Source organism: Caenorhabditis elegans, chromosome IV (assembly GCF_000002985.6).
Source record: "Caenorhabditis elegans chromosome IV".
NCBI lineage: Eukaryota > Metazoa > Nematoda > Chromadorea > Rhabditida > Rhabditidae > Caenorhabditis > Caenorhabditis elegans.
In genome coordinates, this window is record NC_003282.8 from 11,627,976 (window position 1) to 11,655,651 (window position 27,676).

General features: G+C 36.3%; 11 protein-coding genes and 3 non-coding genes across 17 annotated transcripts; 6 read left to right on the plus strand and 8 right to left on the minus strand.

Moving 5' to 3' along the window:
• Positions 1 to 781: 781 nt before the first annotated feature.
• On the minus strand, positions 782 to 3,875 carry F58B3.4 (NUC153 domain-containing protein). The gene is made up of 6 exons (NM_069794.6): positions 3,756 to 3,875; positions 2,784 to 3,262; positions 2,629 to 2,733; positions 1,927 to 2,067; positions 1,691 to 1,871; positions 782 to 1,638 (listed from the first exon to the last, which is right to left on the minus strand). Exons 1-6 carry the CDS (start codon positions 3,861 to 3,863, stop codon positions 847 to 849), a joined length of 1,806 nt encoding a protein of 601 aa, NP_502195.3. The 5' UTR covers positions 3,864 to 3,875; the 3' UTR covers positions 782 to 846.
• A 90-nt stretch (positions 3,876 to 3,965) lies between these two features.
• mars-1 lies at positions 3,966 to 7,512 on the minus strand (the record flags this gene model as incomplete). 2 transcript variants are annotated; one of them, NM_001268641.4, is made up of 6 exons in its annotated part: positions 3,966 to 4,323; positions 4,397 to 5,055; positions 5,107 to 5,211; positions 5,542 to 6,995; positions 7,042 to 7,365; positions 7,418 to 7,512. In NM_001268641.4, the coding sequence occupies 6 exons, from the start codon at positions 7,495 to 7,497 to the stop codon at positions 4,192 to 4,194; spliced, it is 2,754 nt and encodes a 917-aa protein (NP_001255570.1). The 2 variants fall into 2 exon arrangements, with proteins under 2 accessions (NP_001255570.1, NP_001255571.1); NM_001268642.3 differs by lacking the exons at positions 5,542 to 6,995; positions 7,042 to 7,365; positions 7,418 to 7,512 and having other exon boundaries at positions 4,192 to 4,323; positions 5,107 to 5,200.
• On the minus strand, positions 5,173 to 5,193 carry 21ur-12575. The gene has a single exon (NR_056675.1).
• A 1,160-nt stretch (positions 7,513 to 8,672) lies between the features above and the next one.
• F58B3.6 (Interferon-related developmental regulator N-terminal domain-containing protein) lies at positions 8,673 to 10,233 on the plus strand. Its single transcript, NM_069796.7, has 3 exons — positions 8,673 to 8,895; positions 8,948 to 9,893; positions 9,951 to 10,233. Exons 1-3 carry the CDS (start codon positions 8,690 to 8,692, stop codon positions 10,029 to 10,031), a joined length of 1,233 nt encoding a protein of 410 aa, NP_502197.2. The 5' UTR covers positions 8,673 to 8,689; the 3' UTR covers positions 10,032 to 10,233.
• Positions 10,234 to 10,340: 107 nt separating this feature from the next.
• Positions 10,341 to 12,122, plus strand: rbm-17 (Splicing factor 45). The gene is made up of 4 exons (NM_069797.7): positions 10,341 to 10,398; positions 10,455 to 10,537; positions 10,997 to 11,809; positions 11,862 to 12,122. The coding sequence occupies exons 1-4, from the start codon at positions 10,344 to 10,346 to the stop codon at positions 12,024 to 12,026; spliced, it is 1,116 nt and encodes a 371-aa protein (NP_502198.1). The 5' UTR covers positions 10,341 to 10,343; the 3' UTR covers positions 12,027 to 12,122.
• ttr-50 (Transthyretin-like family protein) lies at positions 12,072 to 13,040 on the minus strand. The gene is made up of 2 exons (NM_069798.5): positions 12,819 to 13,040; positions 12,072 to 12,763 (listed from the first exon to the last, which is right to left on the minus strand). The coding sequence occupies exons 1-2, from the start codon at positions 13,020 to 13,022 to the stop codon at positions 12,326 to 12,328; spliced, it is 642 nt and encodes a 213-aa protein (NP_502199.1). The 5' UTR covers positions 13,023 to 13,040; the 3' UTR covers positions 12,072 to 12,325.
• A 1,086-nt stretch (positions 13,041 to 14,126) lies between these two features.
• Positions 14,127 to 15,747, plus strand: ZK809.1 (Tyrosine-protein phosphatase domain-containing protein). Its single transcript, NM_069799.4, has 5 exons — positions 14,127 to 14,185; positions 14,240 to 14,810; positions 14,863 to 15,360; positions 15,408 to 15,612; positions 15,656 to 15,747. The coding sequence occupies exons 1-5, from the start codon at positions 14,181 to 14,183 to the stop codon at positions 15,661 to 15,663; spliced, it is 1,287 nt and encodes a 428-aa protein (NP_502200.1). The 5' UTR covers positions 14,127 to 14,180; the 3' UTR covers positions 15,664 to 15,747.
• A 406-nt stretch (positions 15,748 to 16,153) lies between these two features.
• prx-2 (RING-type E3 ubiquitin transferase (cysteine targeting)) lies at positions 16,154 to 18,347 on the plus strand. Its single transcript, NM_069800.5, has 4 exons — positions 16,154 to 16,421; positions 16,469 to 16,644; positions 17,376 to 17,484; positions 17,875 to 18,347. The coding sequence occupies exons 1-4, from the start codon at positions 16,226 to 16,228 to the stop codon at positions 18,213 to 18,215; spliced, it is 822 nt and encodes a 273-aa protein (NP_502201.2). The 5' UTR covers positions 16,154 to 16,225; the 3' UTR covers positions 18,216 to 18,347.
• Positions 17,535 to 21,089, minus strand: ZK809.8 (Cardiac phospholamban; the record flags this gene model as incomplete). Of its 2 annotated transcripts, NM_001129364.2 has the most annotated exons (3): positions 17,535 to 18,300; positions 19,472 to 19,713; positions 20,793 to 21,089. In NM_001129364.2, 2 exons carry the CDS (start codon positions 20,808 to 20,810, stop codon positions 19,537 to 19,539), a joined length of 195 nt encoding a protein of 64 aa, NP_001122836.1. The 2 variants fall into 2 exon arrangements, with proteins under 2 accessions (NP_001122836.1, NP_001367056.1); NM_001380466.1 differs by lacking the exons at positions 17,535 to 18,300; positions 20,793 to 21,089 and having other exon boundaries at positions 19,537 to 19,704.
• A 398-nt stretch (positions 21,090 to 21,487) lies between these two features.
• Positions 21,488 to 21,622, minus strand: ZK809.13. Its single transcript, NR_056676.1, has one exon. It is a non-coding gene; the product is annotated as an Unclassified non-coding RNA ZK809.13 (non-coding RNA).
• Positions 21,623 to 22,739: 1,117 nt separating this feature from the next.
• Positions 22,740 to 24,048, minus strand: acl-3 (Tafazzin family protein). The gene is made up of 5 exons (NM_069801.5): positions 23,894 to 24,048; positions 23,725 to 23,844; positions 23,583 to 23,679; positions 23,247 to 23,526; positions 22,740 to 23,146 (listed from the first exon to the last, which is right to left on the minus strand). Exons 1-5 carry the CDS (start codon positions 24,042 to 24,044, stop codon positions 22,940 to 22,942), a joined length of 855 nt encoding a protein of 284 aa, NP_502202.2. The 5' UTR covers positions 24,045 to 24,048; the 3' UTR covers positions 22,740 to 22,939.
• An 85-nt stretch (positions 24,049 to 24,133) lies between these two features.
• On the plus strand, positions 24,134 to 24,276 carry ZK809.14. Its single transcript, NR_056677.1, has one exon. It is a non-coding gene; the product is annotated as an Unclassified non-coding RNA ZK809.14 (non-coding RNA).
• Positions 24,277 to 24,427: 151 nt separating this feature from the next.
• ndub-6 (NADH dehydrogenase [ubiquinone] 1 beta subcomplex subunit 6) lies at positions 24,428 to 25,457 on the plus strand. Its single transcript, NM_069802.9, has 6 exons — positions 24,428 to 24,540; positions 24,594 to 24,696; positions 24,749 to 24,865; positions 24,931 to 25,041; positions 25,095 to 25,228; positions 25,278 to 25,457. Exons 1-6 carry the CDS (start codon positions 24,434 to 24,436, stop codon positions 25,336 to 25,338), a joined length of 633 nt encoding a protein of 210 aa, NP_502203.1. The 5' UTR covers positions 24,428 to 24,433; the 3' UTR covers positions 25,339 to 25,457.
• On the minus strand, positions 25,442 to 27,495 carry ent-1 (Equilibrative nucleoside transporter 3; the record flags this gene model as incomplete). 2 transcript variants are annotated; one of them, NM_001268644.2, is made up of 6 exons in its annotated part: positions 25,442 to 26,041; positions 26,141 to 26,226; positions 26,275 to 26,787; positions 26,837 to 26,931; positions 27,010 to 27,176; positions 27,328 to 27,495. In NM_001268644.2, 6 exons carry the CDS (start codon positions 27,487 to 27,489, stop codon positions 25,727 to 25,729), a joined length of 1,338 nt encoding a protein of 445 aa, NP_001255573.1. The 2 variants fall into 2 exon arrangements, with proteins under 2 accessions (NP_001255573.1, NP_001255574.1); NM_001268645.3 differs by lacking the exons at positions 26,275 to 26,787; positions 26,837 to 26,931; positions 27,010 to 27,176; positions 27,328 to 27,495 and having other exon boundaries at positions 25,727 to 26,041; positions 26,141 to 26,215.
• Between the last annotated feature and the right edge of the window lie 181 nt (positions 27,496 to 27,676).

The window sequence follows — 27,676 nt, forward strand, 5'->3', positions numbered from 1 at the left end:
TATATGATTTCGGAAACCCGGACACAATTCGTTTTAAACGATTTTCTGACGTCGATCCAGAGGCATTGATTGGAGATGAAACATCAAGATTGTTTTCTTTGAGTTTTGAGTGCAATTTTTAATTGCTGATGTATTTGCTAAACTTAAGGAGTGACTCGTCAAATTGTATAGAGACTAAAAATTATCATTTCGAATTCTTATCATTTTTTCGAATTTTTCTTCGCCAGAGAAATTAAACTGTGAACCACACCACGATCGAAATTTGTCGGACAGAACTTGGGTCTCGCCGCGAGAAAACGTTTATAGTTCAAAATTCGCTTCAGGATATTGAGAAAGTACAACAATAATGAAAGTTGTATTTTTATCTCGAAGCAGATACCTATTATGAATTCGCAATATTGTGTCGGGTGCCTTTGAAGAGTACTGCAATTTTAAACGTATTCTGTTATGGAATTTTGATAGGTTTTTAATTTTTTTTTTCGATAAAAACAATAAAAACACATATTTACATTTTTACAAATTGTGAAAAAAACTTTTTAATTCACAAAAGTGTGTATTTATCCCCGTCAGGGTAATAAATTTTAAGTTGAAAACTGGAAATTGACACTCAAAATCCAATGCGATCTTTCCATCTTCACTATAATCCGATTCGTGACACTCTTAACAAATCGGAAATGCTTATCAAACGAGCCCAATTTCTTATCTTCCGCATTGTAATGAAATGGTCAATGGTTCCAAATTATTTGCAAGATGGTCATATTCCTATTACCAAGAAATTGTTAAGCAATGGAAAACAATTCATAACGTAACGATAAAAAATAACAGAACAAAAACATAAAAATAAAATCAGTTTTTCACAGACTTCTTCTTATTCCATTTATCAGCTTGTTTCTTCAACTTCTGAACGAGATCCTCGGGTTTCTTCGTTTCGATGACAGTGCTAGATCCTTTAGACTTTTGTTCAGCCTGCTTCGTCACAAGAAGCGATCCCTTGAATTTCTTGGAACTTGGCTCAATAGCATATGCAGAATCGGTGAATAAAGCAGAGAAACGGTCGTCTTTCGAGATACTGTCGGCTGCAGCAACGGTCTTGATGTTAGTCTCAGCTTCTTTTGATGTTCCCTTTCTTTTCAACTTATTTTCCATCAGCTTTTGTTTTTGTTTCTTCTTATATGCTTTGTATCCTGTGAGCTTTACATCTTCTTTCTTTTCTTCTACCTCTTCTTTTTCATCTTCATCATCATCAGATCCTTTCTTTTTCTTTTGCTTTACTCCAATCTCTTCATCATCATCATCTACTTTAACATATTCTCCATCAGAGGAATCACTTCCATTCTTCTCTTCTCCTTCCCAATCAACATCTAATTTTGACTTTCGTTCATCGGTATTCAACAGAGCCATAAGTGTTTTCCGATTTGCTTCATCACCATCCGATTCATCAGAGTCCACAATTAAATCTTTTCCAGCATCTTCATCACCATTGAAAGCTTCAAGAAACTTCTTCTTTCTTTGTGGATCATCCTCGTCCCATAGAATTTTGGCTCCGGTTGAGATAATTGCACTTTTCGATTTCTTTTTTGCTTTATATTTCGTCAAATTCACATCTTCCGCATTCAGAAATTCTTTTACTCGATCTTCCTGAATTTTTATTCAATATATATATAGATATTATGAAAATATTTTAATTTACCTCAAAATCCATGTCATCTGGAATAAATCGCATATCCATTTTCAGACCGGTTTCTTCAAATTGAAAACCATCACATTCCTCGTAAACTGCAACTGCCGACGGAATTGAATCAAAAGTGATAACTGAATAATAGTACTTGAGCTTGTTGACTAAATACTCCCGTACTGCTGTTCTCGTTTCACTGAAATTATAGAATAACATTTTTTGTTCTTAGAGTAAAAAACAATAAATCTTACTCATCCATTTCATCTTCTTTGTATTCTTCCACAGGTTTTGCCAATTTTAGAAGTGGTCCAGTTTTTTCTTCTTTACTCAATTGTCCTTTTCCAAAATCCGAAAGATAGATTCCAACGGAAATTACAGATCCACCTTGTGGTCTGAAGAAGGTTTAATTAAATACAATAAGGACTATAAAAAATTTCTAGCTTTATTATACTCAAAATGGCCCGAAAAATACCAAATTTTGTAACGAGACTTCTAAAAAAATGTTTTATGACGGTTCAGAATTTCGGAAAAATAGCCTAATTATTATCAGTCATAAATTTTTTTTTGAGAAATTTGTGAAAAGCTTCGTTTAAAATCCAATCTTTTGAGGTCATTTTGAGCAAAGATGTTGGTTTTTCGATTTTTTTTTTTTGAAAATCATAAATATATTCGAATATCGGATTATCCAAAACTTTCTACTGTCTGATATTTCGTTTTTTTTTAACTTTGAATACTTTTGAGTCACTTCTCAATTCTCTCATCAAAATCAACAGTTTCGATAAATGTATAGTTTTCACCTTTTTTCAACATATTTTTAAAAAATTTTTTTCGATTTTCCCTGAAAAATAGAAATCGAGAATTTTTTGACGACACCCTTGATTTTGAGCTCAAATTTGAGTATAATAAAACCAAAAAATTTTGATCGGTCACTCCTCTTTAAATGAAAAACTAACACAAATGATTTGACAAGCATCAGAATATCTTCGCAATTCATAGTGTCCCATTCAAGATTACATACTGCCAGACGGTTTGATGTCCATTCAACTTGGTCTACTTCTCTGAAAATTATTTAAAAATTACTTGTGTACTTATTGTTGCAAATTTTTACCTATCAAGATTAGCTAAATCGAGCTCGATTCCACCTTCCTTCTCATCAAATTCAACATCTTCACCTTCATCTTCACTTGAATCATCATCTGAAGATGAATCAACATTTCCTTCTCCACGAGCCAAATCGAGTCTTTTGAATCCGTTCATTCCTATTTTTTCATTTTCTTCTTCCTCTTCATCTTCATTCTCTTCATCTGAAATCTCGTCCTCTTCATCATCAGCATCTTCCAATGCATCTTCATCATCATCTTTCTCATCAAAGAAATCATCCAGTTCATCATCTTCATCTTTTGTGGTCTTTTTCGATATTTTTTCTTTTTTCAATGGTTGAACTTCCTCATCCTCTTCCAATTCGTACAGATCTAACATACTATTTCCGACAGTTTTCTTCTGTTTTCGTCCTCGCATATCCACTTTTGCTCGAGTTGAAAACCGCTCATCAGTGAGAGCAGCAGCAAATCTTTTGTCAATTACTACCTGAAAATTGAAAGTTTCAATGTGGAGTAGAGTCATTTTGAAATTTTGCTTTAAATATTAATAAAATGGACCTTGATGACCAAGTATAACTGTTTACCAATTATTAAATTTTTCCAAATTTTCAAATATTTTTTAGATTAAAAATTTGTCATTTTCGAGTTTTCCGGCTATATTTATTGGTTTTCCTTCATTTTTCTATAACACCGTTTGTCAATTTTGAGACAATTTTTCTCAAAAAAATTATTAATTTAAGTTAACTTATTAGAGAGGAACATTTTGAAATTTCAGAGAATTTCTTTTGGGTTATAGTTTTTATACGGAAAAATCTCAGAAAATTGACAAAAGGTGTTTAACATCACAAAAAATTAGGAATTATCACTCAGTAAATTCGGAAAACGCGAAAAAATCAAAAAAAAATGTAAAAAATCCTATGAATTAAAGTTTTAATTTTTTTTCAAACTTCAGGACAGGAGTGAAAATGATGCATTTTTACCTTCTTCTCCGAGTTCTTCAATCCGACAAACATCGGATTTGATTTGATTTGCGAGAAGCGTTCATCATTCAGCCCAGCTGGTGCCTTGCCAGACTTCTTTTTTCCCATTTTCTGAATGCTCTATAGATTCTTTTCCAATTTGAAAGTTGGAAAAAAGTATTTTGAGTGAAAATCCGACCACTATTAATAATTCAGTAACTACATAAAAATACAGGAAACAATAAACTTTATGTCTTGATAATAGAAAACGTGCCCAAAAAGAGACTGAACCGATATGAATTGATGAATTCAAAATGGGATACAAAATCAGCGAATATAAATCGGAAGGCTATGAAGAATAAATAAATAAAAACGAGTCCCAAACGGTCAACAATTGAAAACAACTTAAATATTATGAGAAACTTAGAAAAAAAAGAAGCTAAATGCAGAAAACCAATTATTTCACATGGACTCCACGAAGCGTTGGGGCAGTCATTTTGGATTCACTTCCAATGAGAAGCGGTTGTCCTTTCCACTCTGCGAAGCCTTCAGCCGAAACCTTCAAGTCCTCTGCAACTGTCTCCCAGATCTGGAAAAAATATTGTTTAATAATTTTCAATAATCAGATATTCTATCATTAAAAAAAATATTAAAATTTTTACCTTTTTCTTTGGATTCAATTGCTCATCAGGTCTGTGTGTATATGGTGGGCAGACGACTGGAGTACCTGGTTTGGAATCAGCCGGAACTTCCATAATCTCAACTTTGTCAGGTGATGAAGCACACATAACCATGGCTCGGGACTCTACTCCACGCATTTTTGCTGGTTTCAGATTGCAAAGCACAACGACAAGGCGGTTCTGCATTTGATCGAGTGGAACGTGACGAACGAGTCCAGAAACTACAGTTCGCGGGGCTGACTCTCCAACATCGATCTGTTCCACGTAAAGAGCATCTGCATCAGGATGCTTCTCACACTTGATGATTCGACCAACGCGCATATCGAGTCTTCCCACATCGATTGTATCGTCGACTGGAGCCGCAGCAGCCCCACCCTTTCCTTTCTTCTGCTCCTTAGCTTTCTTCGGCTCGGAAGGTGCTGGAGTTGAAGGAGCCTCTTTCTTTGGAGCTTCTGTGATAATTCCAGAAGCTGGAGTAGAAGTTGGTGTTGGTGTACACGAAACAACTGGTTTTGGCACTTGCTTGATTCCGGCAGCAGTTTCCAGTTCAATCAATTGATGCTGAAGTGTTTTAACATCAATCGTAAGCTGCTTGTTCTCTCCATCCAATCTCTGGAGCTGATTTCGGGTGAAGAGGGCCTCTGAAAATTTATGGATGAACTAAATATAGGGCAGCTATATAAATAACGTACTGGCTTGATCAAACTTTTTCAGATTTTGAGCGATGAGTTGCGAAATAACCTTGGCTCCTTGTTCAAGTTCCACAAAAGCAGCAGTTGACGCCATCTTTTTGTCTCCTGTAATAATAAAACCGTTATGAAGCAGAAGACTGCGCGGGGAGGTTGATAAATTGAACGGGAAGTAGAGAAAGGGAGAGTTGAAACAACAAAAAATAGTAAAATTTCGGCATGCAATCCATGCGCAGTTGAATGCATTGTGTGCAGCTCTCAGTGTACTTCTCAGCTCGCCGACTCCACCATTCTCCACCTAAAATACGGTAAATGACTACGAATCTACATCTACATAATTAACTAAAAGACGCTTGCTGAGAAAGCACCGATTCGCATAAACACATTACATCAGACAAAAGCGATATCTAGCAGTGACTCCCCAAGCATTTTAATTACCCTTTTTATCTTTGGTGGGTGCTTGCTTCTTCTGTTGTTTTGGCTTTTCGGCAGTTTTTGGAGCGGAGCTCTGGGCATCTTGAGAACCACCAAACTTTGCTTTGAATTCGGCAATTTGTGCAGGATCGAGTTTTTGGAAAAGAGGGGATGGTTGCCCGATTTTGTGACCGGCTTTAAGATAACAAATCGGGAATGGAGTGAAGAGAGGAAGTGCTGGTAAACCACACTGTTCACGGATTGTTGCAGAAATTGTTGGCATGATTGGGTATAAAAGAACAGAAACATGATAGGCGATGTTAGCAGCCACTCCGATGATTGTTCCAGCTCTCTTCTTTCCTTCTTCATCCTTTTTCATGAGCACCCATGGAGTTTGAGCTTGCATATATTGGTTACCAAGACGAGAAACATTTAGAATAGTCTTCACAGCATCTTTGAGATGAACTCCGTCGAACTGCTTATCCCATTGCATACATTCATTGTGAATTTCAGAAAGAACTTCTGCGTCATCATTTGTCAAATTCATTTCTGGAACAACTCCTCCAAAAGAGTTTGCGACGAACGAAAGTGCTCTGTTGATGAAATTTCCAAGATTATTCAGCAATTCGCTGTTAACTTTCAACACAAAGTCATCCCAGCTAAAAGCAGTATCTTGGCTTTCGGGTCTCATGTATAAGAGGTAAAATCGCCAGATATCTGCTGGAATTTCAGTTCCTTGAGCTGCATCTCCGAAAATTCCGGTTCCACGTGACTTGCTGAATTTTGTGTCCTCATAGTTGAGATATTCAGTGGCACAGAGATTATTAACAACTGTATAGTTGTCATTGGCACCCAATTGAGAACAAGGGAACATGACGGCGTGGAAAGCTACATTGTCCTTTCCGACGAAATTGAACAGCTCAACATTCTCTGGATTCTTCCACCATTTAGTCCAGTTATCACCGAGTACACATTTTGTGATTGAAAGATAACCAATTGGGGCGTCAAACCATACGTAGAACACTTTCTTCTCGAATCCATCCAATGGAACAGCCGTTCCCCATTTGAGATCTCTTGTGATGCAACGAGGATCCAATCCTAACTTCATCCAAGCCTTGGTAATTCCAACAGCATTTGATGACCAGCGATTATCTTCTTTAGCTAATTCACGATCCAAGTGTTCTGTTGTTTTCTGTTGAAGCTTGTCAAGTGATAAGAAGATGTGCGTGGACTGTTTCACTTCTGGAGTTGCTTTACACATATGACACTTCGCGTCCTTAAGATCCACAGCATTGATCAACTTTCCACATCCATCACACTGATCTCCACGAGCATCATCATAAGCGCACATTGGACAAGTTCCGGTGACGAATCGATCAGCCAAGAATTTTTCGCATTGGTTGCAGTACAGCTGATCCACCGATTGCGATGATGTGTAGCCATTTTTGTGAAGTTTCAAAAACATGTCTTGACAAATTCTGAAATCAATTGAATAATATAAAACTTAAATTCAATTAAACCTACTCAGTTTGATGATCAGTGGTGGTTCTTCCGAAATGAGAGAAATCAATTCCGAACCACTCATAGATTCCCTTATGAATGGCATGATATTTGTCACATAACTCTCGTGGAGTACATCCCTCTTGAAGTGCTTTTGTTTCTGTTGCCGTTCCATACTCATCTGTTCCTCCAACGTAAAAGGTTTGATGTCCTCGTAGATTACAATAACGGGCAAAGACATCAGCACTGAGAACACATCCAATAATGTTTCCGAGATGTGGAACATTGTTCACGTATGGCAATGCAGCAGTAATCAAAATGTTTCGCTTTCCTGGTTGCGGTAGAATACTTGAATTATAAATTATTAAACATTTAACTTCGAAAAAAGTTGCCCAATTACCTTTTTGGATCTTTCTTCTCAACATATCCCGGCAAACTTGCCTCGAAAGATTTTTTTATATCCGCCAAGTCGTGACCCATTGTGGCAAGGCGTCACTGAATATATTAAAATTAAGAAGCATTTGGAGTCAGGGCAACTGTCAATCAAAAAGTCTTAAGGCCTAAAACTTCATAAAAACAATTAGAAATGTGCTAAGCGGTTCTGATTGTGATAGAGTGAAGTAAAATACACATTGAATTTCAATTTTAAATGCTGAATATCACTTTAAAAACAAAATAATAATGAGCAAGAGATGAAAAAAACATCTTAAAATTTCAGTTCAATGGAATTTCTTGCTAATTCTCCGTAGAGCACACTTGCACACCTTATGGAGTCACTACACAAAATGGATACTACAATCGTTGGAAATCACATCTCCCGCATTTTCAAGTATTTTTTGTTTATCTTTGCTATTGAATATAGTAATAATTTTTATTGAACCTGTAATATCAATGAAACCATTCAATTAAACTTCACAAATAATCTAAATCCAAGACTAACGCTGTAAAACTTCGCAAAGTTGATTTCTATCGAATTTATTTTCTCGCGAATAACAACGCGACTCACTACACTCTTATTTGAGAGTCTGAGGAATATTTTCTTTTCTCACTCTGATCAGATCTGAAAACCTCTCCGAATTGTTTTTTTTTTTAATTTCCAAAAGCAAAAAAATAAGTAAATCAGCTTTGTTTTATTGATTTATCCTCATCATGTTCCTCAGCTCGTTATTTTCCTGTGATTATGAAATCACATCACTTTTATTGTTGTTTATTTCGCAACTAAAACCGCTCTTTATAAATAACCCGCTCGCTGTCAGTTCTAAAAACATCCTGTTTATTTAGTTTTATGAACATTTCCTCTCTCATCCTAGTTCGCTGCATTTCACAACTTTAGCTGTCAATATTCAGAAAATTCTTGAATTTCTTTAGTTATTATAATTGTTTATTGCACACTTACTTGTACTTTTTTGCATTAAAACTATCTTCGAGAACTAAACATTTAGAAAAATACTATACTAGTGTTAACTGATCGTTTTCCGCACAGAGAACCGATCACGAGGTCTGCTAACGGTTCTCTCGTGGCACGTGAATGAGCGGCAGCTGCTGTTGTTACTTGCGTTTTTCATTGTCACTGAAATAATTTTCCTTTTCATAATGTTTTGAATATCTCATTTTATAGAATCTTATTCGCTTTTATTAAAATTACTGTTTTTCAGATTCAACAAAACCCAAAATGGGAAAAAATAGGAACAAGAACAAGGACAAGGATCCTTATATCGGACCAGCGAAGACTGGACGAAATGATTCTGATTCGGATGACAGCGAATCATCAGCCTACACGTATAATGAAGATATTCAGTCGATTATGGGTGATGTAGAAGATATGAACGATGTATATGATCAATTGGTCGATAATTTGGATAGAGCGCAAGACAAAAAGTGAGTAGATTAGAAGCCATCGAAATCTTTGGTTAAAAATTATATTTTTCAGCTCCACAACCAGAATTGACGGATTACACAGAGTGAATCTTGCGTTGACGGCGAAGCCAGCTCCAGAATTCATAAACAGAAATAAAGAAACAATCATGGCAGTTTGCTCAAGGATGGCGAATAAACCGGATAGTGAAGCCCAATTTCTTGCAAGGCTCGTTGGACTTGTTGCAGTACAAGCTGGAGAAGAAATTTCAGAGATGATTGCCGAGCCAATGTCACAAATGCGTACAATTCTTATGGATGCCTCGAGATGTGTATTTCTCCGAACGGCCTGTGCTACTTCATTAGCCATCGTTACAAGAATCGCATGTAGTGAAGATGAGGAAGTGACGGCAAATGCCAAGGCATGCAGATTTGCCTGGGCACACACCAAAGTCTCTGGATCTGCTAACGATATCGGTCATGCCAAACTTGTTGGAACATCGCTTTTTTCTTGGTGCGTCATGCTACTCGATGCTGACTTCCAGACAATCAATGATGCAGTTGCCGACCAGCCCAAAATTGTTACTCTTTTATCGTCAAATCAACTCGAAGTGAGATTGGCTGCCGCTGAAACGCTAGCATTTTTACACGAATTCATGCAAGATGCTCGTCCAGGATTTCGCTTTCCGAATAAAGAGCATGTACTCAGTCTTCTCGATCAAATGGTGAATGATAGCTCGAAGAAAAAAACTAAAAAAGACAAAAGGGCTCAGCGATACGCAGTCAGAGATATAAGAGCATTTATTGCTGATGAAGATGATGCGCCAGAGGTGAATGTCAAAATTGGACAGCAGACACTCTCACTGGACTCGTGCGCCATCAAAATTTTCTACGACACAACATGCGATTTGCTTCACGGAGGTCTTGCTCAGCAACTATTGCACAATGAGGTGCTCCGTGATGTGTTCGACTTGGGACCGATTGCATTGGAGCCAGCTGAATCAGCTAATAAACAGAGCAGAGTAAGCAATTTTAATTTTATTTTTTGAGTACTGAATTATAAATACAATTCATTTCAGCTTGCCGTTCATGAAGCAGCCGATAAACATCGCAACCAAGTTCGGGGGAAACAACGCGACAAGAGATCGACAGTTTATTAATGAAATTTTCTTTTAAAGAACTAAATTGTACATGATATCTCGTTTCTAATTTGTTCACCTTGTTGTTACAGGCATTTGTATTCTTTTTTCATTGTTAGTCACTTTCGCTAGCATCCCTGTTTTCTTTTTCAATTCACTGTCCGCATGTTTCCTCTTTCAATTATGATTATATTGCTGATCTAATAAAGTATCAAGAGATTAATTTTCAAATTTTTACTTTAGTTTAGCAGTAGTAGGACTGAAAAATATATTGGCATGCATGTATGCATGAATAAAGAAAAATGAAATATTGAAAACTAAAAATCACAGAAAATGTACAATGATGATGAAGACGATGTTCCTCAAGGACCGCCAGCAGCTAAACAAGGTAAAACATTTATTTTAGGATGTTAAAATGTGTACCTTATTAAAATAAATTTTCAGCCAAACCAATGCATAATATCCAGATGGCGTTCATGCAATCTCAGCTGGCTCAACGAAAAGCAGCGTTGCAGCAACAAGCAGCGGTGAGTATCATATTTGCACTGAAATTAGAAAAATTAACAAAAAGAACAAAAAGATAGTTTTCTATTCCCAGACGCGAATTTTTCGATTTTTGCGGTAAAAGTACCCGTTCGTGACATGACAAAAGTTTGAAAAATGCAACAAAAAAAAACTTTAAACTCGTTGCTGTGAAATTTTAACCAATTGTTATATATAGGAATGTCTAGTTTTACAATTAAATAAAAATCATATCAAAAACTCGAAAATTTCAATAAAAATTCATGAATTTTTACAAATTATGACAAAAATTGAAAAATCGATTAAAAAAATTACAGTACTGTTTAAAGGGGCACACCGTTTTGTTTTGTAATTCAAATTTGTCGTGCCGAGACCGGGTTCCGTATTTTTGGGTCTGGGTAACAAAGTCTGCATATTGAATAATATTTTTTATTGGAATAGTTAAAAAACAAAAATATTTTCAGAGACAAAAACTAGTGAAATCATCGGCACCACCTCCAGTCATCGATCTTTCGACTCGAAATCGAACGATTACAACTGCAGTAACATCGAAATCCTTCCAACCTATTCGTGCAAATCCAGTTTCCGACAATATCAGTTTTCTTCCAAAAGCTGCCACCGATGAAAGTGTTATGCTATTCGGAGAAGAGCATGTCAAATGTGAATATTATCCAATGACACCCAATAACTATGAAGTCGTTGCAAAAGAGATAAATGACAGGAAACAACGAGAAAAAACTGCTAGAGAAGTGGCGAAACGGTTACAACGTGAACATGAAGAAGAAGATAAAAAACGATCGAAAGGAGCTGCTATTGCTCCACCGACAATGCTCATGGAACCCGAACCGGAAGTGATTAAAAATACAAATGAAAACCAGGATGAGAAGCCACATTCTTCATTTATGCCACCACCTTCATTTCTTCCTGCTTTTGGTAAAGCTACGAGCAGAGGACTCGGAATTGCTGCAAATATTATGAAAAGACATGGATATAAGGAAGGTGCAGGACTTGGAAAATCCGAACAAGGAATGAGTACTGCTTTATCAATTGAGAAAACTGGAGTTCGTGGTGGAAATATTGTTGCTGAAGCTCCAAAGGCTCCGACGTTCGCCACTAATTCGATGGAAGCAGTACAAAATGCAACGAAGATTCTTCAATTATGGAATCTGACGGATTTATCGGAAGTTTCGGGTGAAGAAGGCAAAAAAGAATTTGCTGATGAGATAAAAGAAGAAATGGAAAAATGTGGACAAGTTGTGAATGTGATTGTTCATGTGGTAAGCTCTTTTTCGAATGAAAAAACATTGTATAATTGACATAAAATTGCAGGATGAGTCTCAAGAAGAGGATCGCCAAGTTCGGGTGTTTGTTGAATTCACCAACAATGCTCAAGCTATCAAAGCCTTCGTTATGATGAATGGAAGATTCTTTGGCGGAAGATCCGTATCGGCTGGTTTCCAAAACGTTTCCGACTATAACAATCGGGAATTTTGATCTCTCTTGGCCAAGCTTGGACTTTTTAAAATTCAGTATTTGATTGCCAAATTTAATTATCAACTTTGTTTAACAGTTTATAAAATATTTTCGTTTAATTCTTTTCAGTTCCAAGAAATAAAATTGCAGGATTTTCGTCTGTTCAAATATTTGGAATAATATTATTTGAGAGTGGATACTATTGAAATCTGAACAAATTGTTGGATAATATACAGTAGAAAGATAGTGAAATACTGAATATTTAGTATTAGGTTTGAGATTCATATAATTAATTTCAAAAGTTACAAGTTTTAATTGAATTATACAGAGATGGATGAGTCTCCAAAGTCAGAACGTCCTCCGTGAGCAAAGATTTCTCTATTTCCTCCAAACTGTCCTCTGTTTCCTTGTCCGAATGATGATCCACCGATTGGACGTCCTCCAAGTCCACCATTCTGAATCTCGAGTTCTTCTCCAGCAAATGAAGTCTCCAAATTCCAAGTTCCAATGTCGAACGACTTCAAAGCGAGTGATCCTTGATTGGTGTACTGTGGTGGAAGTTGAACAGTCATCTTGCGGAGTCCTGGAGTTGAAGCATCGTCGCAATCGTGATAGATCGTGAGGAATGGTTGAATAAGGTTCCCATCGAATCCATTTCGTGTGGCACGAAGACGGAAGTTTCCAACAACATCGGTGTTTGTTTCATCGTAGATAATGTTCTCACGTCCACGGAATCGATCCCAAAGAACAACGCGAACCTGAATGTTTTAAAAATTAAAATAATTAAGATAATATATTAGGCTAGATCCATACCTTATCAACTCCAGTTAATCCACAAATAAGCCTTCCTTTCGCCTCGTAGGTAAGCTCTCCGGCTCCGTTTCCTTGGAATCCTCCAGCTCCGGCTGGTCCACCTTCGAATCCTCCTGGACCACCAGGTCCACCTCTTCCACGACCATAACCTCCGAATTGAGCAGCAGCGACTGAGAAGAGAGCAAACAAAACAAACGACTTCATTATTACTGAAAGAATGATGAAGAGAACTGTACCATCTCTCTATTTATACTCCTTATCGCTGGACCCTGATGCGCCGCCCATTTTCATATTCAGAGATAGTGGGAAATTATAAGAGATGCAGAGAATTTGACCTATTCCCACAATTGTGGGAAGAGGCCAATTGAGATAAAATGTATATGGTCTTGTGGTGTTTGAGATGTTGTACTCAATGTTTACAGCTAATTTTATGATGATGGCCTCTCGAAGATAATAATGCACCTAGTTGGGAAGGATTGTCAAATATAAGTTGGTACATTTTCTACTTTAGATTTGCATAGAAACTTCTCTGAATAGACGAAAAAAAATGCTCTGAAAATCGTAGTTTTTCAACAGGAAATATATTGAAATTCAATATAAAATTTTTGTCAAGGTTGATTGCCAGAGCAATCAGGGGGCCCAGTAAAATATACCGAATATTAAAAGCCTAACAAGGAAAGTTGGAAATGGGTATGATAGAATAGTGTTACGGATAATCACTCCAAAAAATGTATCTGCTTTTAAAGCTGGTTCGGCCGAGTTGTGACATTTTGAATTTTTCTGAGATCACCTTTATTTAATTGTATTTTTCAACAAAAAAATCCCGAAAAATTGATATGAATAATTGTAAATAAGCTCATAAATGACAAAATAATCTTTGAAATTAAGCTACAAGACAATTGCCATAAGATCTGATCATATATATACTTAAAAAAGGAATTTATGGAAACTTCACCTCGAGCCTGCCTACATAAATTCCTACCTATCGCCTGCACGCGCCTATTTCAGTATGAACTCCAGTTTAGTGTTCGCAGAATTTGCACAAGTTCAATTAAACATTGTTCGTATCGCATGAAGTTTGACACGCACGATTTATAAAGCGGATTGTCTTGAAGGCAGGTAGGCGCGAAGGCGCAAATATAGAGGCACTAGAATTCATATAAAATAAACATTCAAAAATATAATATTTTTAATCGAAATTCATTAGGTGTATTACGTGAAACTGTCATTTGTTCCTTTTTTCTAATATTTTTTTATTCAAAAAAATCCACGTCTCTCCATATTTGCCATTTCGCGTTGTATTCTGTCATTCCTATTCTTTAAATTTCCAAAAGTAGCGAAAATCGCCAGCTTGATTTAAAAATGCCGTAAGTTCTTTTTAGACCGATTAAGAGTTCACCATTTAAATTTTCCAATTTCAGAAATAAAAATGGTGTCGGAAAAAAATCACCTAGCACATCAAAATCGAGTAACAACAACAAGAGAAGAGAGCCTGAATCTCGTTATGAAGAGAAAACTGCAGTTCATGGAGGAAAAACAAAATATGAAGAGAAGACGGTTGTTCATGGAGGGAAAACGAAGAATGTCGTTGCAAAGAAGGTTCCGAGTAAAGCATCAGTCATAGTTGATAAGAAGGCTTCAACGACTGAAACTACAGTTCCGATTACTGTGAAGAAGAGTATGTTGTCAATTAGCACTGCATACGATAGAACTGTGACTGAAGAGAAGGAGAAGGAGAAGCCAAAGAAAAAAGAAAAGGAGAAATGGTCAGGAGAAGATGCTTCCATCAAATTTAAAGAACTTAGGTTCAATCAATCTGAAGGAGGAGTACGACGAGATACAGAAGCTTCCTGTCCAAACCGATGCAAAATGTGGCAATCGCACTCCAGTCGAAATCGTCATACCGACTACAAATGCTACGATCACAACCGGATTATTGTTCAGATGTGCAAGGACGATTATATCAATGGATCTAAGATAAATGTGCCACACGTGAGTCTAGATACTTGAAGGCAATAAGTACCTAAAACCGTTTATTTTTCAGTTCACTCCATCGATATATCTTGTTCAACTTCCGAAAATGGATTCAGTCGATGCAGTAGAGGAATTTTGGCGTGTCGTGTTCCATGAGCAATGCCAAACGGTGCATATTATTGCAAGACCAGAAGAACTCACCAACCCAGCAATCGACAAGCTGTTCTGTCAGGAATCGGGAGCATGGCTCTATGCCAACGGATTTTTCGTCAACACCCGCAAAGTTGAGAAGAAGGAAAATGCGAAAGCAGACATGTTTGTCGTTGAACTTCTTCCAGAAGGTTGCTCGAATGCTGTCATGTGTAGTGTGTATCTTCATACATACTGGAAGCCTTTGTTTGGACCTGATCGATTCGGTGCACAAATCCGCGCAGCCCATCAAATTGCTAAGAATGAGAACGGAAACTCACCAACTGTCATTGCTTCTGTGAATGGTTCTGGACGGAATGCTGCGCTTCTTACGTTGGCAGTTGTTGAGGATCAGTTGACTAGAGGAAAGGAGCCAAAGGTATACTTTTTCCTATAGTTTTCATAAATACTGAACATTATTTTCAGATAAGCGAAATCGTTCGCACGATCCGTGAGCAACGCCCCCAGTCCGTTGACTCATACATCCAATATGTATCACTGTACATGGCAACCAACTGGCTGATCAAAACAAAGCTCCCATCTGGTCATGAAGTCGTTTCAAAGATCAAGAAGTTTAACGAGAAAGCAACACGCTCCCTTCCTGGTTCGATGATGAAGACACCAACTGAAGGTATGCATAACAGGGTCATTAATTCATTATTTTTGAATTTCAGAACTTTGATGGTGACGGCAGTACTCGACTACAACACTCCTCAATTGAACACTCGCCTTCGGTTTATTTTCGACAAATAAATTAGTTTTCTTCAATTATTTCGTTTTATGTGCATTTCTCCTTCATTCGTTCGTGCCTGCCTGCCTACCGTCTATTTCAAGAAATCTCATCCAGTACCTGCTGTTTGAACAATTTAGTTTTGCCCACTTCACTTTTTGAATTGAGTTGAGGGATGAAATTATTTTCGGCGATTTTACAAAACAAGCTATTGTGATATGTTGATCCAGTATTATTAATTAAAATTTAGTGCCAAAAACACTTATTTAATCCGAAAAAATTTCAAAAGCTCTCTGAAATTTAAATTAAGGCTTTATATATAATATGCTCTTTTCTTTTTGTATATAAAATGATTCACCACTTTAGGTACCACCAAAAACGTAACATTCTTCCCAATAATACACTACACTGTACCCTCCCCCACTATCACTATTCCTTCTCTGTACTGTTTCTCTCTGATACCTCTTTCTATCTAATTTTTTCTTTTGTTTCCATATTTCTATATTATTTTAAAATGGCTTGTCGTTGTCTTCGAGTTGATCAACTGGATGCTCATGTTCTTGATAGTGAGATTCGATCAATTGCACAAGATTCAGTAGATGATGTTGTCAATCAAATGCCTCTATGGGTTGCCAGAATTTTTGAAAAATTGAGACCCGAATTAAAAGTTACATTGGAAGCTGTTTTATGGACGCACCGGTTTTCAAGAGGTTTACAATAATCTTAACAGAGAATGTTTTAAAAAAAATCAATTTAGGCGCTTCACCTGGTCAAGAACAAATGGATATTGCATACGCGGGATATACTCCAAAATTGATAACTAGTCATTTTATGGTTGAAGTAATTGTTCCATATTTAACACGACGAATGTCAGAATTGAGTGGAAGAATTGATATTTCCAGAATGTATTCTAAGATTGAGGCAATTTATGAAGTAAGTTTTTTTTGTATCTTTCTATTTTCTAGAAGAGTCTGCTCAACTTCAGCGGCTCAAATCGCGATTTATCTCGTTTTGTCAAAATTGTCAACTGTTAAAATATTTGTTATTCATTTTCCTATATATAGGCTTATACTTAATCATATATTGCTCTATATAACTACTCATAGATATTCCATTCTCCCTGTCATGCATGATCATGTATGATTTCTTCGTTTTCATGTCTATGAACTTAAATGACGCCTGCCTGCCTTCCTACGTCGCATTTTCTGCATTTTGAAGTCAATTAAGCTGTTTGCATAGTGAACATATTGCTTTAAAAAGTTAGAAGTTCAGTGCGCGTGTAGGTCCCAAAAGTAGGCGTAGGTCGCTTTGAAAGCAGATCGGCAGGCATCATGGAACTGCGGGATTAAAATACAAACTTCAAATTGTCTTACAAGTTCTCAAAAATTTACTAAGTTAGCTTTGTTTGAACATTATCTGTTTTGTTGTTTTTTTAAAGGAATTTGAACCATTATTCAATAATGAGCAATAGCTATGTACATAAAATTTCGTTCAGACAAAATAATCCCCACTAGTTTCAATTAAAAAAATAATTCAAAAAATGAGCGGACGTACGAAGAATTTGACAACCTATATATAATATGATTCAATTTTTTTTGAAAAATATTGAAGTTTTCATAATATCCAAATCCAACTCCTAAATCTAATCTATAAACATTTTCCAGCTCGGCAGCCTTCTCCATTTTCTCTATTTCCTTCGATCAGGTGGTCATTCTACAATAACTGAAAGCATTTTTTCTCTTCGTAACTGGAACAACCATCAACCAACGATATGTAAGTGAAAAGGTGGCACAAAGAGCAGTCAAAAACAAGCATCTTCTTTATCAGTTTTCCTTGTTTTCGATCTCATCCTTCTTCTCCAAAAAATGTGTTGTGTAATAGACTTGTGTTCATCTTATCACTTCAAGAAAGAGAAGAAGAGAAAGATTTACTGACAGAGTCGAGGAAAAATAGGTTTAGAGATTACAATTAGTTTGAAGATTAGATACTGAAAGGAAGAATTTTTGAGAAAAATGAAAAATATAAAATACATTGCAGGGTAAGAAAATCGAGATTCAGAATTATAATACAGTATCAAAAATGACGTTTCGAAAACATGAAATGTTCAGATTCAGTTCTGATGACAATATTAAAATAATCAAAAAAATCAAAAAAAAATTACAGCTTCGATCAACTACGACACTCAGAATCGGGAACTTATGTGGCACGCGTTTCGTGACGTCATCCTCCTCACATACCCATTCATTGAAAAAGCCCGCCAACGAATTGTCAAAAAACAGAAATTGGATCGAAAATTCACATCTTCGATAGGATCATCTGATATTGAATGTGTTGTGTGTGACAAGCCGTCAGTAATTCCTATGGTTGGGCAGAAGTGTGGACACGTGGCATGTTATACGTGTATTGCCACGTCACGAAACATGACGTGTCCATTGTGCTCAGAAAATGCTGAGCCAATGGAGTTCTTGGCGAAAAAGTTGAAGAATCCGATTCTGATTGAATAGTAGTTGTACAAATTGCATTGAGAAATTGATGAGAAATGAAGGAGAGCAAAGAAAACGGGTTGAATGAAGAGTTTTGTCGAAATACCTGAAATTTTTTTTGTTAATTGATCAATAAATTATTTGGCTCTAAAATAATTGTTCTGGGTTCTCCCTAATAATTAGATGTTTCATGATAGGCAGACGCATCTTTGGGCGTGTCTGCCTACGTGCCTGCCTATTTTCTGGAATTTCAGTAGGCAAGAAAGCAGGCAAACCTCATTGCTCAATTTTAGCTGACCATTCCTCGATTTCCTTTGTTTTATCAAATTAGTATCAACTGACAAAGCATTTATCATTTCTTTCTCCACAGTTGATTATTTTTTTTGAAATCTCTAAAATGTGCCAAGATATGAGTTGTAGTAATGGAGGCACTAGACTAATTGAATTAATACGGTGTTTCTTACTGTTAGCGGTAGAAGTGTTTCTTCAAAACTTTTACATTTGATTATTTTCTTTGTAATAAGACAATTTTTCAATTGAATATAAAAATCCAATTTTTTTTGAAATGTGTGAGTTGTAAAACTCGAATTGAATAAAAACATTTTTGAAACTTCATAGTTTTTCATACATATAAATTTTTGAATTTTAAACTAGAGTTGTACAATAAAATTAAGATGTAATGGCTTCCTTGGCTCTGGTTTTCTCGAAAAGTTGAATTTTAAAAGTTAACGCCTACAAAATAGAATAGCTCGCCCCCGCTTGAAATGGGGAATGCCTATTTCTGGAAGCCAATTTTACAAAATTAATTGATTGTTTATCACTCGGTATTGTTTCTTGTTGTGCTTTGTTTTCGAAATGTGCCATTTTATGAGTGAAAACTGGAAAAATATAGCAGTTGTTGTGTGGACACAGAATAGAGAAATAGGTGATTGCACTTGCGAATCGTCACGTTTTATGTGCGACAAACAATTCCGACTCACGGCAGCCAGAGATTTTTGAAATAAAAGATAAAGAATGAGGTCATTTCGTAGACTATTTCTCCTCTGGGAAGTTTTGCTCCAGGTCAAAGATTACGGAAGTTATGAGGCACACGGGACGAGGAGTTTCATTTTTTTTAAATGACGCTAGTTTTATTAGTTTCACAATTTTCGAATTTCTAAAAAACTATTAGAAATCTAGAAAATTATTAATTGGGCTAAAAATAATCTAAAAGAAAAATCTTGAAAAGTGGTACAGGGAGTGTTCGGTTTTTCATGCAACTTACTAGTTCAACTTACCGGTTACAAAAAAAAATCTAGAACGAGTTGATAAACTGATAATGCATTGTTTGATATATTTATGTTTAGTGCTCGTTGTGTGATCCACTTGCAGCCATTGCAGACGTGGCAACCATGTAGAGAAGAGAGATAAGACACAGAAGAATGACGACGTTGACGATGAGAATAAGCGTATTCTTGTCGAAATGAGCCTCGGCGGCCTCGACGATTGAATGCTTACGGGAGTTCACCATTTTTCGATCCTGGAAAGTTACAATTGGATTATTATCAACTATTAAGTTGTAAAAAAAGAGTACTAGTTAGAAATAGAGAGAGGAGAGAATTATAAAGTGCGTAAACTAAAAGTGAAACAGGTGAAATGAAACTAGTAGAATTTTCTAAATTTTCTCCACTTGTATTGTACGTTCCGACAGAGCTCTAGCCTAAAATTGTATTTTGTCAGTTGTAGACAGTTTTTTTGTTCACTATTATATTTTTGCAAACGAGATATGTTTTCTAAAAACACCTTTATTGTAGATTACATTTTGAACCAAATTCTTAGCCAACTTTAGTAACTTTAGAAACGTCAGTCGCAAAAGTACCTACCTCTGTTTGCCTACGTGCCTTTCTACATTCTATATGCACTATGAACTGATTTTTATGTTTATACAGATTTGATTTCTAAATTTTTCACTTATCCATTTCAGATAACTTATTGAAACTTCAATTAATATATTTTAATTTGATAGAATGATCATAAGAATTTTGACAGCAGGCACGCGTCCACAACGGTTTACCAAGGTTGGCAACATTATTTGGACAAAGGTAGGATAGTGGAAGGCCTGTTTGAGGTATCAAGTGAGAAAGAAATAGGTAGATAATTATAGGGATTAATTATTAAAGTATTATATAATCTCACAAATATTTCACATTCGTAGAAATTCGCAGAAATGTTAGTGTTTTAATACGAATATAAAAGTCGTTGCTCATTTGAAATTGCTCACTAAAGAAATCTAACATAACATAGACACAACGAAGTTTAATTAGATATTTTCTTCTATTTGAAAAACCACCATATTCTATAAAAAAATGTGCTAAATTCAACTGCCAAACAAGAAGGCGATCACTTCCTACCGTACTTCCTACGTTAAAACTACTCAGCTTTGCCAGCTTATATCTCGCTCGTCATTTGTTTTATCAAAGCAATTTCAATTGACGAAATATTAATTATTCCCTTGGCTATAGTTTTGCGTTTACTTTATTTTTGCTATTTTTGAAATTAACTGAGATATAAAGCTTCAAAGTGGAACAGGACTACTCCAAAAACAAAATCAAAACTTACTGTAGTTGACTTCATCATTTTTCGTGTTTTTTTCCAAAAAAAAAGTACAAATAAATTGAAATAAGCGCTAAATAATTCCTGAATCAGAGACCAGTAAGTTGCGAAGAACTAAGAGTTTAGAAATATAGGTGAGGAGGCGGTGTCTAGCTGTTTGAGGTACTTGATATTGAATGTTGATATTGATACGTACTGATCAGATAGATAAGGTAAATAGAAATTGACTTATAATGAGAATGTGGAAAAGAAAGATAAAAAGGATAAATTTTCAGATAGGACCGAGTCAAAATGACTCAACCAGCAACATTTTTGAGGAAGAGAAAGGTATCAATGAGAATGTGGAGACTCCGCCTTGTCTATAGGACGCCTGTTTTCTTTTTCCATGGCTCTCTCCGAATGGCACATGATCTCTGTGAGGGAGAACCCTTCAAGTCAGAATCACTCTACTTTTCACAATCTTTGTGTTTTCTTTCATCTTCTTCTTATTTTTCTGCTTCAGGCTCCGTGCTGCTCCTTCCAAATTGATAGATTTGATGATATCCAGTGATAAAAAAGAAACAGAGGTCACTTTTGATCGAGCCAACCATGAAGGAAACGAACAAACAAAAATGTGTTATCAAAGAAAGAGATATCGTGGTTTTCGATTGGATTTTATCAAACCACCGCTCTGCCATACTTCGATATCGAAACGTCAAAGTGTGCAGGAGATTTGTGCGAGCACACGTTCAAGTCATATGGCTCTTTTGCTCCGAGAGCAGGAAGACCGCTTGACACCGGATAGCTTTTCCTACATGTACACAGTGTCACTGAAAAGTGTATCAGTGATAACTGATTGGAGAAAATGAAACGTTTGAGGAATGATACTAACATGAACGTTATCGTATCTTTGAACTCTCTGAAATGAGATTTTAAAAAAATTATTGCAGAAAAATGCAAAAGTAATAAAGGAAGTTTCTGAAAACACAAAATCTAGGAATTACCTAGTTGCAAAAGTCAAGCGATTTTCGCCTAAAAACACGATACCCGGTCTCGCCACGAACAAATTATTTTAAACTCAAATCTGCTATGAAAGGTGTGCTCCTTTGAGTAGTAAGTACAGTAACCAACTTCCCGTTATTTCCTGTTCTTTATTATTGTTTTCTAGTGTTTAAATTTAGATTCTCAAGAAAAATGTTCTAATAAGAGAATATTGCAAAATAACAGGCAAAGGATTACTGTACTATTTAAAAGCGCACACCTTTTTGCGACTTGGATTTAAAAAAATTCGTGGCGAGAGCCGGTACTGTGGATATTTTCACTAAGGATCGTATAATATGCAACTGGTGCGATTACTCTGGAATCTAGACCCAAAAAAACTGAAAATACCGATCACTGGAAATCTTGAAAAAGCTGGAAGACGACGATAGGCATGCACATAGGCCTGAAGATATGCCTACTTACGGTTGAAGTCTAATTGCACAAAATGTTCAAATTTTCAACTGTTGTTCATAATATTTCACTTGTTGTTTGAAACATTGAGCTTGTTTTTTCATACTCAGATATCATGAACATTCTCGTGATAGAACAACAAGCTCAGCTGTGAAAGATCAGTGAACTCTGATCAGTCAGTTTCTGAAAACCCTATTGTGCATATTTCAGTTTCAGATTTTACTTGGATTCTTGAATTGCCTACTCTAGATTTCGCATGACGGATGCATTTCCTTTGCATATGAATGTAAAGTTGTTAACCTCCATATGATATGTCATGCAAAATGTCATTTTCTATGTTATTTTTCTTCAATCCATGAACCCAGAGAAACTTGGTATCATCTTGATTTCTCCCGCCCGTTTGACACGCCGCCATCTGCTCCTGCTGCTCTTTGCCGTTTGGCACGCCATTAAACCAACGACTCGATTCGACGTTCTGAAACGATGAGAGGAAATGGTGAAGGAGAACAGAATGATGATCTTAAGATCAGAGCTTGAGACGAATTCATCCGGGATTTCAAGGGAAGAGAAAAAAAAAACAAAAACAGCAAGTAGGAAAGAAAATGGCTATCACGTACATAGAAAATGCAATAAAAGTTGTGTTATAACAAAAATCATCAAACCAAGAAATAGAAAAAAAATCTAAATATTTCCTAAAAAATTAAAGCTATGGGGAATCAAGTTTAATATTCAATTGGCGGATTTTTTCGAAGAATTTCCAGTGACGATCCTTTAGGAAGATCACCAACTTTCTCTCCCAATTGATACATCCGTGTCTGAACTTCGTCAGTGATGATTTTTCGCATTTGTTCAGTGGTCAGTGACTTTGATAGAACTGTTTTCTTGAGATCAGACAGGAAAAATGGCTCTCCGATGTGAACTGTTACGGTCTGAAACGGAAAAAAATGAATAATTTCACTACGTTTTTTGCAGATTTTATATTTTTACGTCTAAATTTGATTATTGAACTTGAAAAATCTTCCGACTTACATTTCCAAATTTAGGATAGTATGGAGGTTGTGTTGGCCAAACTTTTTCCATCTCTTTACACCATACAGGCAATATTACTGGATCGGTTTTAGCATCCATCACAAGCCTTCCAATTCCCCACTTGAATCGTAGTGGTTCACTTTCAAGAGTACACACTTTTCCTTCTGGAAAGATATGAACCCATTTATTATCATTCAGCATATCCACACAGAAATCCATTCCTTTTTGATAAACTCCTTCTCCACGAACACACGGAACACAACGTCCTAATGAGAACATTCTGAAAAATAAATATGCGACGATTAATTTGAAAAATTCAAGAGAAAAAACTCTTACGTTGTATGGAACTGTTTTGTGAAGCAAATGTTGTGAGCTGCGAGAGTGTATCTATTGCGATCTTTGTATCTCCAAAACTCACGGAATTTCAGAATACCTGAAAATAGAAATTAGGAATGCTATAATAAATCATTCGGCTTACACCACATGAGCGGGTCGTCGATATTTGAGCGATGATTTGAGACTGTGATGAGTGGTTGATTCGGATTTTCCAAAATCTTGACGAATGTCTCTTTGTTGTGGCATATCAACTTATTGGATCCTAAAATGTATCGAATTTAATAATTTTAAACTTTAATTAAAAGACAAACCTCCAAGGAACATAAGTTTGGAAACTGAAGTGACTAAACTCATTGTCATGTATGATTTTATACGGTACAGAAGTGACGGTTTTTTTGGAAAGGGCCATGCAAACCGGAAGCCTTGCACGTCATTTGTTTTATCCCGCATTGTACCCGACATCGTGCTGAAATACTTTTAAAGTTTAGAAAAATCTTTCGAATGGAATAATAAAGTGTTAGAGAACGTGGAAACTATATTAATTTTAATCAGAACAATGCAAGAAAAAAGAAAGAGAAAAGTGCGCCGCGCGCTTGCACCTCGAAACTCCGCCTTCTTTTGCAAGCCGCAACGGGCTTTTTAATAAATGGCAGATCTAAATTTAACTGCAAAATAGTTTGTTTTATTCAAATTTGCTAAAATTTTATTGATTTCGTATGTAATTTATGTTAAATTGTTATATTTCGTTGTCATGTATCATGTTTTTTGTGTGCCCGTTCATTATTATCGATTTTTACTCAGTTTATATTTAAGCAGTCTCACAAATTCATAAAAACGAATTTCAGGCTCAAATGGGTAACCAGTATGTGAAACCAGAACGCACGGGCAATTCCCCTTATACCCGGTCCGGAGTTCCACCACCGGCGCTTGTCAAGACTGGTGACAAGCCTCTTCACAGGTAATTCTTTTAGATTCTGTTCAACAAATTCTATTCAACACAAAAAAATTCAGAGTGAATGACCGCATGTCTCTCGAGCTCCACATGGCCGATGAGCGTGTTCGTGCCGCTGGTTTGAGCCCAGCCGAAAGAGAATGGAGAAAGAAGTGGGTTCATGTGAGTTTTTACATTTTTTGTCAATTGTTAATACTAAAATGTTTATGTTTAGGACCAGCACCTTCACGCTGACGAGCCAGTCGTTGTCGATGCCGTTCATCGTCAGTTGAACCCAATCAGAACCGCTTACAGACTTCCATGGGACAAGTTCTATCTTCATTACCTCAAGGTGAGATATATTTTCTTTAAAAAAATCAATTTTTTAATTTGAATTTCTCATTTATTGCATTTCAGCCAACATTCGGAGTTTACTATGGAACCGCTATCAGAGTTACAGCTCCAAAATTGCTCATGGCTTTCGTCGTTGTGCAGACTGCCTATTATTATTGGAAATACGAAGTCAAGGTATTCAATTTTTTGAATTTTATATTAATTTCACGAACCATTATCTTTTCAAGGACTGGACACATTTGAGAGGACTTGAATCGATGCCACAAAAAGAAGTTATTGCTAGTGCTCCAGCAATTGAAGAGAAATTCCCTGGACTCATGGATAAGGGACTCGCCAACCCATCCAAGGATGACTACTACACGTGAGTTAAACAATAATTTGTGGAATATTGGAAAATTGAAACTTTTCAGACCAACATTTAATAAGCGTACTGCTTACCTCGATGTTGGAGAGACAAAACGACCGTGGTAATCGAAAGGAAACGAGTGACAATCAGTCATTCGAATATGTACTTTTAGGGTGTTGTAGACGAATTTTTAAAGTTTTTTCTTTGTTTTTGACCCTACCGTAAATAAAAAATTTCATGAATGATTTATTTAACCAACTTTCTAGGTTTTATTCATAAAAAACAAGTTGAGATTATAAAAAAATAGGAGAACAACGAGATGGTGCTGCGGAAATACCTGAAGAAGGAAAATAACAAAGAACAACAAAGTATTAAGAGGTATTTTAAGGAAAGAACACTAGTGGATAAAGATACTACAGAGGAAACCTTGAAGGTTATGAAAGAATTTACGTTAGGGAATTAATATTGCTAATGATGAGGTTGATGGGAATAAAATAAGGAGGAATAAGAAGTTTAGGCCGTGACGACCATCTTGATGACCATTGTGAAGATCAGACCAGAGACAATTCCAGAGATGAGGAAGAATCCGGCCATCATTCCAGCGACCTGAGCCTTCGATGGATCAACAGTCTTCGAGGTGTACATCATGGCGAGTCCCGAGAAATATCCACTTCCAAAGCTCATCGAGGCGGCGATAATGACGAAAAGCCAGGTGGATTCGAAAAAGACGGGAAGTGAACGGGTCTCAGGGAGATAGTTGCAGAAGATGAAGAATGGAATATAGAGGAGACGGAGGTAGACTGGAATCCAGAGCTTGTTCGGCGCAGGCTGAAATAAATATTGATATATTAGATTATTCTAATTTATTCAAGTTTACGGTATTCCTTCAATCAGATTTTGCCAAAATCTCAAAAAATAAAAACATACCCATTGCTTTCTTCCGGCGACAATTGATCCAATAAAAGCGAACACGTTGAATTGAAGGAATGTGGTCACATCCATGAAGTATTTTTCTGAAAATTCACGGTTATGTATTTCAAGAGAATTGATGAAAAACTGACGTGGCAATGGGAAATCGTAGACACCTCCTTTCTTCTCATCCTTAACATACATCATGACTCCTGGGAAGATGGAAAGAGTAACGAAGAAGACCAAAAATACGTTGATGAGTTGTGGGAAGGCCTCCTTGAAAGTTGCGATGTAATTAGCCACTTTTCCTTCGCTATCAACTGCTTCATCGTTTTTGTTTCGTTGTCTTTCGGCACGGGTACTGTAATACTGGTAGAAACGTTGTTTCTTGAGGATGTGGAAGGAGATAAAGCAGAAGACGAGTGTGATTAAAGCAATGGAGAAGTAGGCGAATGATCTGTCCAAGATGTTTCTGGTGACAGCTTTAGTCGACATACTGAGCAGGGTGACGAAGGTTCCACACAAATTGTTTCCAATGATCACAGCATTGGTGTACTTGAAAGGAAGCTCCGATGCAAGACCGAAGATACTGTTCTGGTATACTCCATTTGCTCCATTCAATACAATAATTGTGATGATGGTGAGTGTGAAGAATCCGGTGAGCCCTGAAAACGTCTGGGTTTATAAAAATAATAGAAAGGGATGATGACTTACATGTGGAGGTTTCGACGTAGATGAACATCATTGTAGTGATCACACAAACAGCTACAATTGAGAGTCCGACAGTGATGCGACTAGCAAGTCCTCCCCTGAAAGTTTACATTTTATTTAGAACTTAACGAAACATTGAACTGCAAGAATTTATCTTTTAGAAAAAAGTTGCTCACTTGACGACAATGAAGATGTTGAGAAGATTGAGAAGAAGGTTCGGGACTTGAGAAGCGATCGTTTGGAAGCTTTGGAAGTTGGATGAGTAGACAGTTGGATATCCAGTAACTACTCCGGTGTCCATGTCGATTGTTGAGTTGGCGAGCATTTTGTATGATTCGAAATACTGCAAATAATGATTATAAGCGAATTTTTTACAATTTAATACATTTTCTAGATAATTTCTATTAGCTCACATTCCTAAAAAATGGTTTCCATGCTTTGAAATAGGCTTTTAAAATATCGGTGATCTTTTTTGTTGGTATTTCAAAACTCACATCATAGGAGATCGTAATAAGCATGTTCCATGGCATAAGAGTTCCGATTCCATGGAGCAAGATAATGTAGAAAACAAGATTTCCCTTGTCCTCTGGCTCCGGGGATTCTTCCTCGACTTTCTTTGTTTTGTTTAACGGCTGTAGCTCCACTGCCGACGACATAGTACCCTGAAAAACATTTTGTAGGTTGAGACATAAATAACGAGGCAAGAAAAGATGAGCATTTATAGGAATTTTTTCTTCAAAAAGAAAAAAAATCAGCAATTTTCAAGAAAAATGAGCAGAAGTAATTGTTCTAAAGTTTTTCCCAAAAAATTCGAAACGAGAATTGTCGAATTCAAAACAACAG

Excerpts from the sequence above, each read along its gene's own strand:
- ttr-50 (NM_069798.5), bottom strand. The coding sequence starts at position 13,022 with ATGAAGTCGTTTGTTTTGTTTGCTCTCTTCTCAGTCGCTGCTGCTCAA. Across the intron at positions 12,764-12,818 it reads GATTAACTGGAGTTGATAAG|GTTCGCGTTGTTCTTTGGGA; the intron begins GTATGGATCTAG and ends TAAAACATTCAG.
- prx-2 (NM_069800.5), top strand. The coding sequence starts at position 16,226 with ATGGCTTGTCGTTGTCTTCGAGTTGATCAACTGGATGCTCATGTTCTT. Across the intron at positions 16,645-17,375 it reads AGATTGAGGCAATTTATGAA|CTCGGCAGCCTTCTCCATTT; the intron begins GTAAGTTTTTTT and ends AACATTTTCCAG. Across the intron at positions 17,485-17,874 it reads CAACCATCAACCAACGATAT|CTTCGATCAACTACGACACT; the intron begins GTAAGTGAAAAG and ends AAAAAATTACAG.
- F58B3.6 (NM_069796.7), top strand. The coding sequence starts at position 8,690 with ATGGGAAAAAATAGGAACAAGAACAAGGACAAGGATCCTTATATCGGA. Across the intron at positions 8,896-8,947 it reads GATAGAGCGCAAGACAAAAA|CTCCACAACCAGAATTGACG; the intron begins GTGAGTAGATTA and ends TATATTTTTCAG. Across the intron at positions 9,894-9,950 it reads CAGCTAATAAACAGAGCAGA|CTTGCCGTTCATGAAGCAGC; the intron begins GTAAGCAATTTT and ends AATTCATTTCAG.
- ZK809.1 (NM_069799.4), top strand. Across the intron at positions 14,811-14,862 it reads CTAAGATAAATGTGCCACAC|TTCACTCCATCGATATATCT; the intron begins GTGAGTCTAGAT and ends TTTATTTTTCAG. Across the intron at positions 15,361-15,407 it reads CTAGAGGAAAGGAGCCAAAG|ATAAGCGAAATCGTTCGCAC; the intron begins GTATACTTTTTC and ends CATTATTTTCAG.
- rbm-17 (NM_069797.7), top strand. The coding sequence starts at position 10,344 with ATGTACAATGATGATGAAGACGATGTTCCTCAAGGACCGCCAGCAGCT. Across the intron at positions 10,399-10,454 it reads ACCGCCAGCAGCTAAACAAG|CCAAACCAATGCATAATATC; the intron begins GTAAAACATTTA and ends ATAAATTTTCAG. Across the intron at positions 11,810-11,861 it reads TGAATGTGATTGTTCATGTG|GATGAGTCTCAAGAAGAGGA; the intron begins GTAAGCTCTTTT and ends ATAAAATTGCAG.
- acl-3 (NM_069801.5), bottom strand. The coding sequence starts at position 24,044 with ATGTCGGGTACAATGCGGGATAAAACAAATGACGTGCAAGGCTTCCGG. Across the intron at positions 23,680-23,724 it reads CGACGACCCGCTCATGTGGT|GTATTCTGAAATTCCGTGAG; the intron begins GTAAGCCGAATG and ends TTCTATTTTCAG. Across the intron at positions 23,527-23,582 it reads ACAAAACAGTTCCATACAAC|AATGTTCTCATTAGGACGTT; the intron begins GTAAGAGTTTTT and ends TTTATTTTTCAG.
- F58B3.4 (NM_069794.6), bottom strand. The coding sequence starts at position 3,863 with ATGGGAAAAAAGAAGTCTGGCAAGGCACCAGCTGGGCTGAATGATGAA. Across the intron at positions 1,872-1,926 it reads AAAGAAGATGAAATGGATGA|TGAAACGAGAACAGCAGTAC; the intron begins GTAAGATTTATT and ends CTATAATTTCAG. Across the intron at positions 1,639-1,690 it reads CAGATGACATGGATTTTGAG|GAAGATCGAGTAAAAGAATT; the intron begins GTAAATTAAAAT and ends ATAAAAATTCAG.
- ndub-6 (NM_069802.9), top strand. The coding sequence starts at position 24,434 with ATGGGTAACCAGTATGTGAAACCAGAACGCACGGGCAATTCCCCTTAT. Across the intron at positions 24,541-24,593 it reads GGTGACAAGCCTCTTCACAG|AGTGAATGACCGCATGTCTC; the intron begins GTAATTCTTTTA and ends AAAAAAATTCAG. Across the intron at positions 25,042-25,094 it reads ATTGGAAATACGAAGTCAAG|GACTGGACACATTTGAGAGG; the intron begins GTATTCAATTTT and ends TATCTTTTCAAG.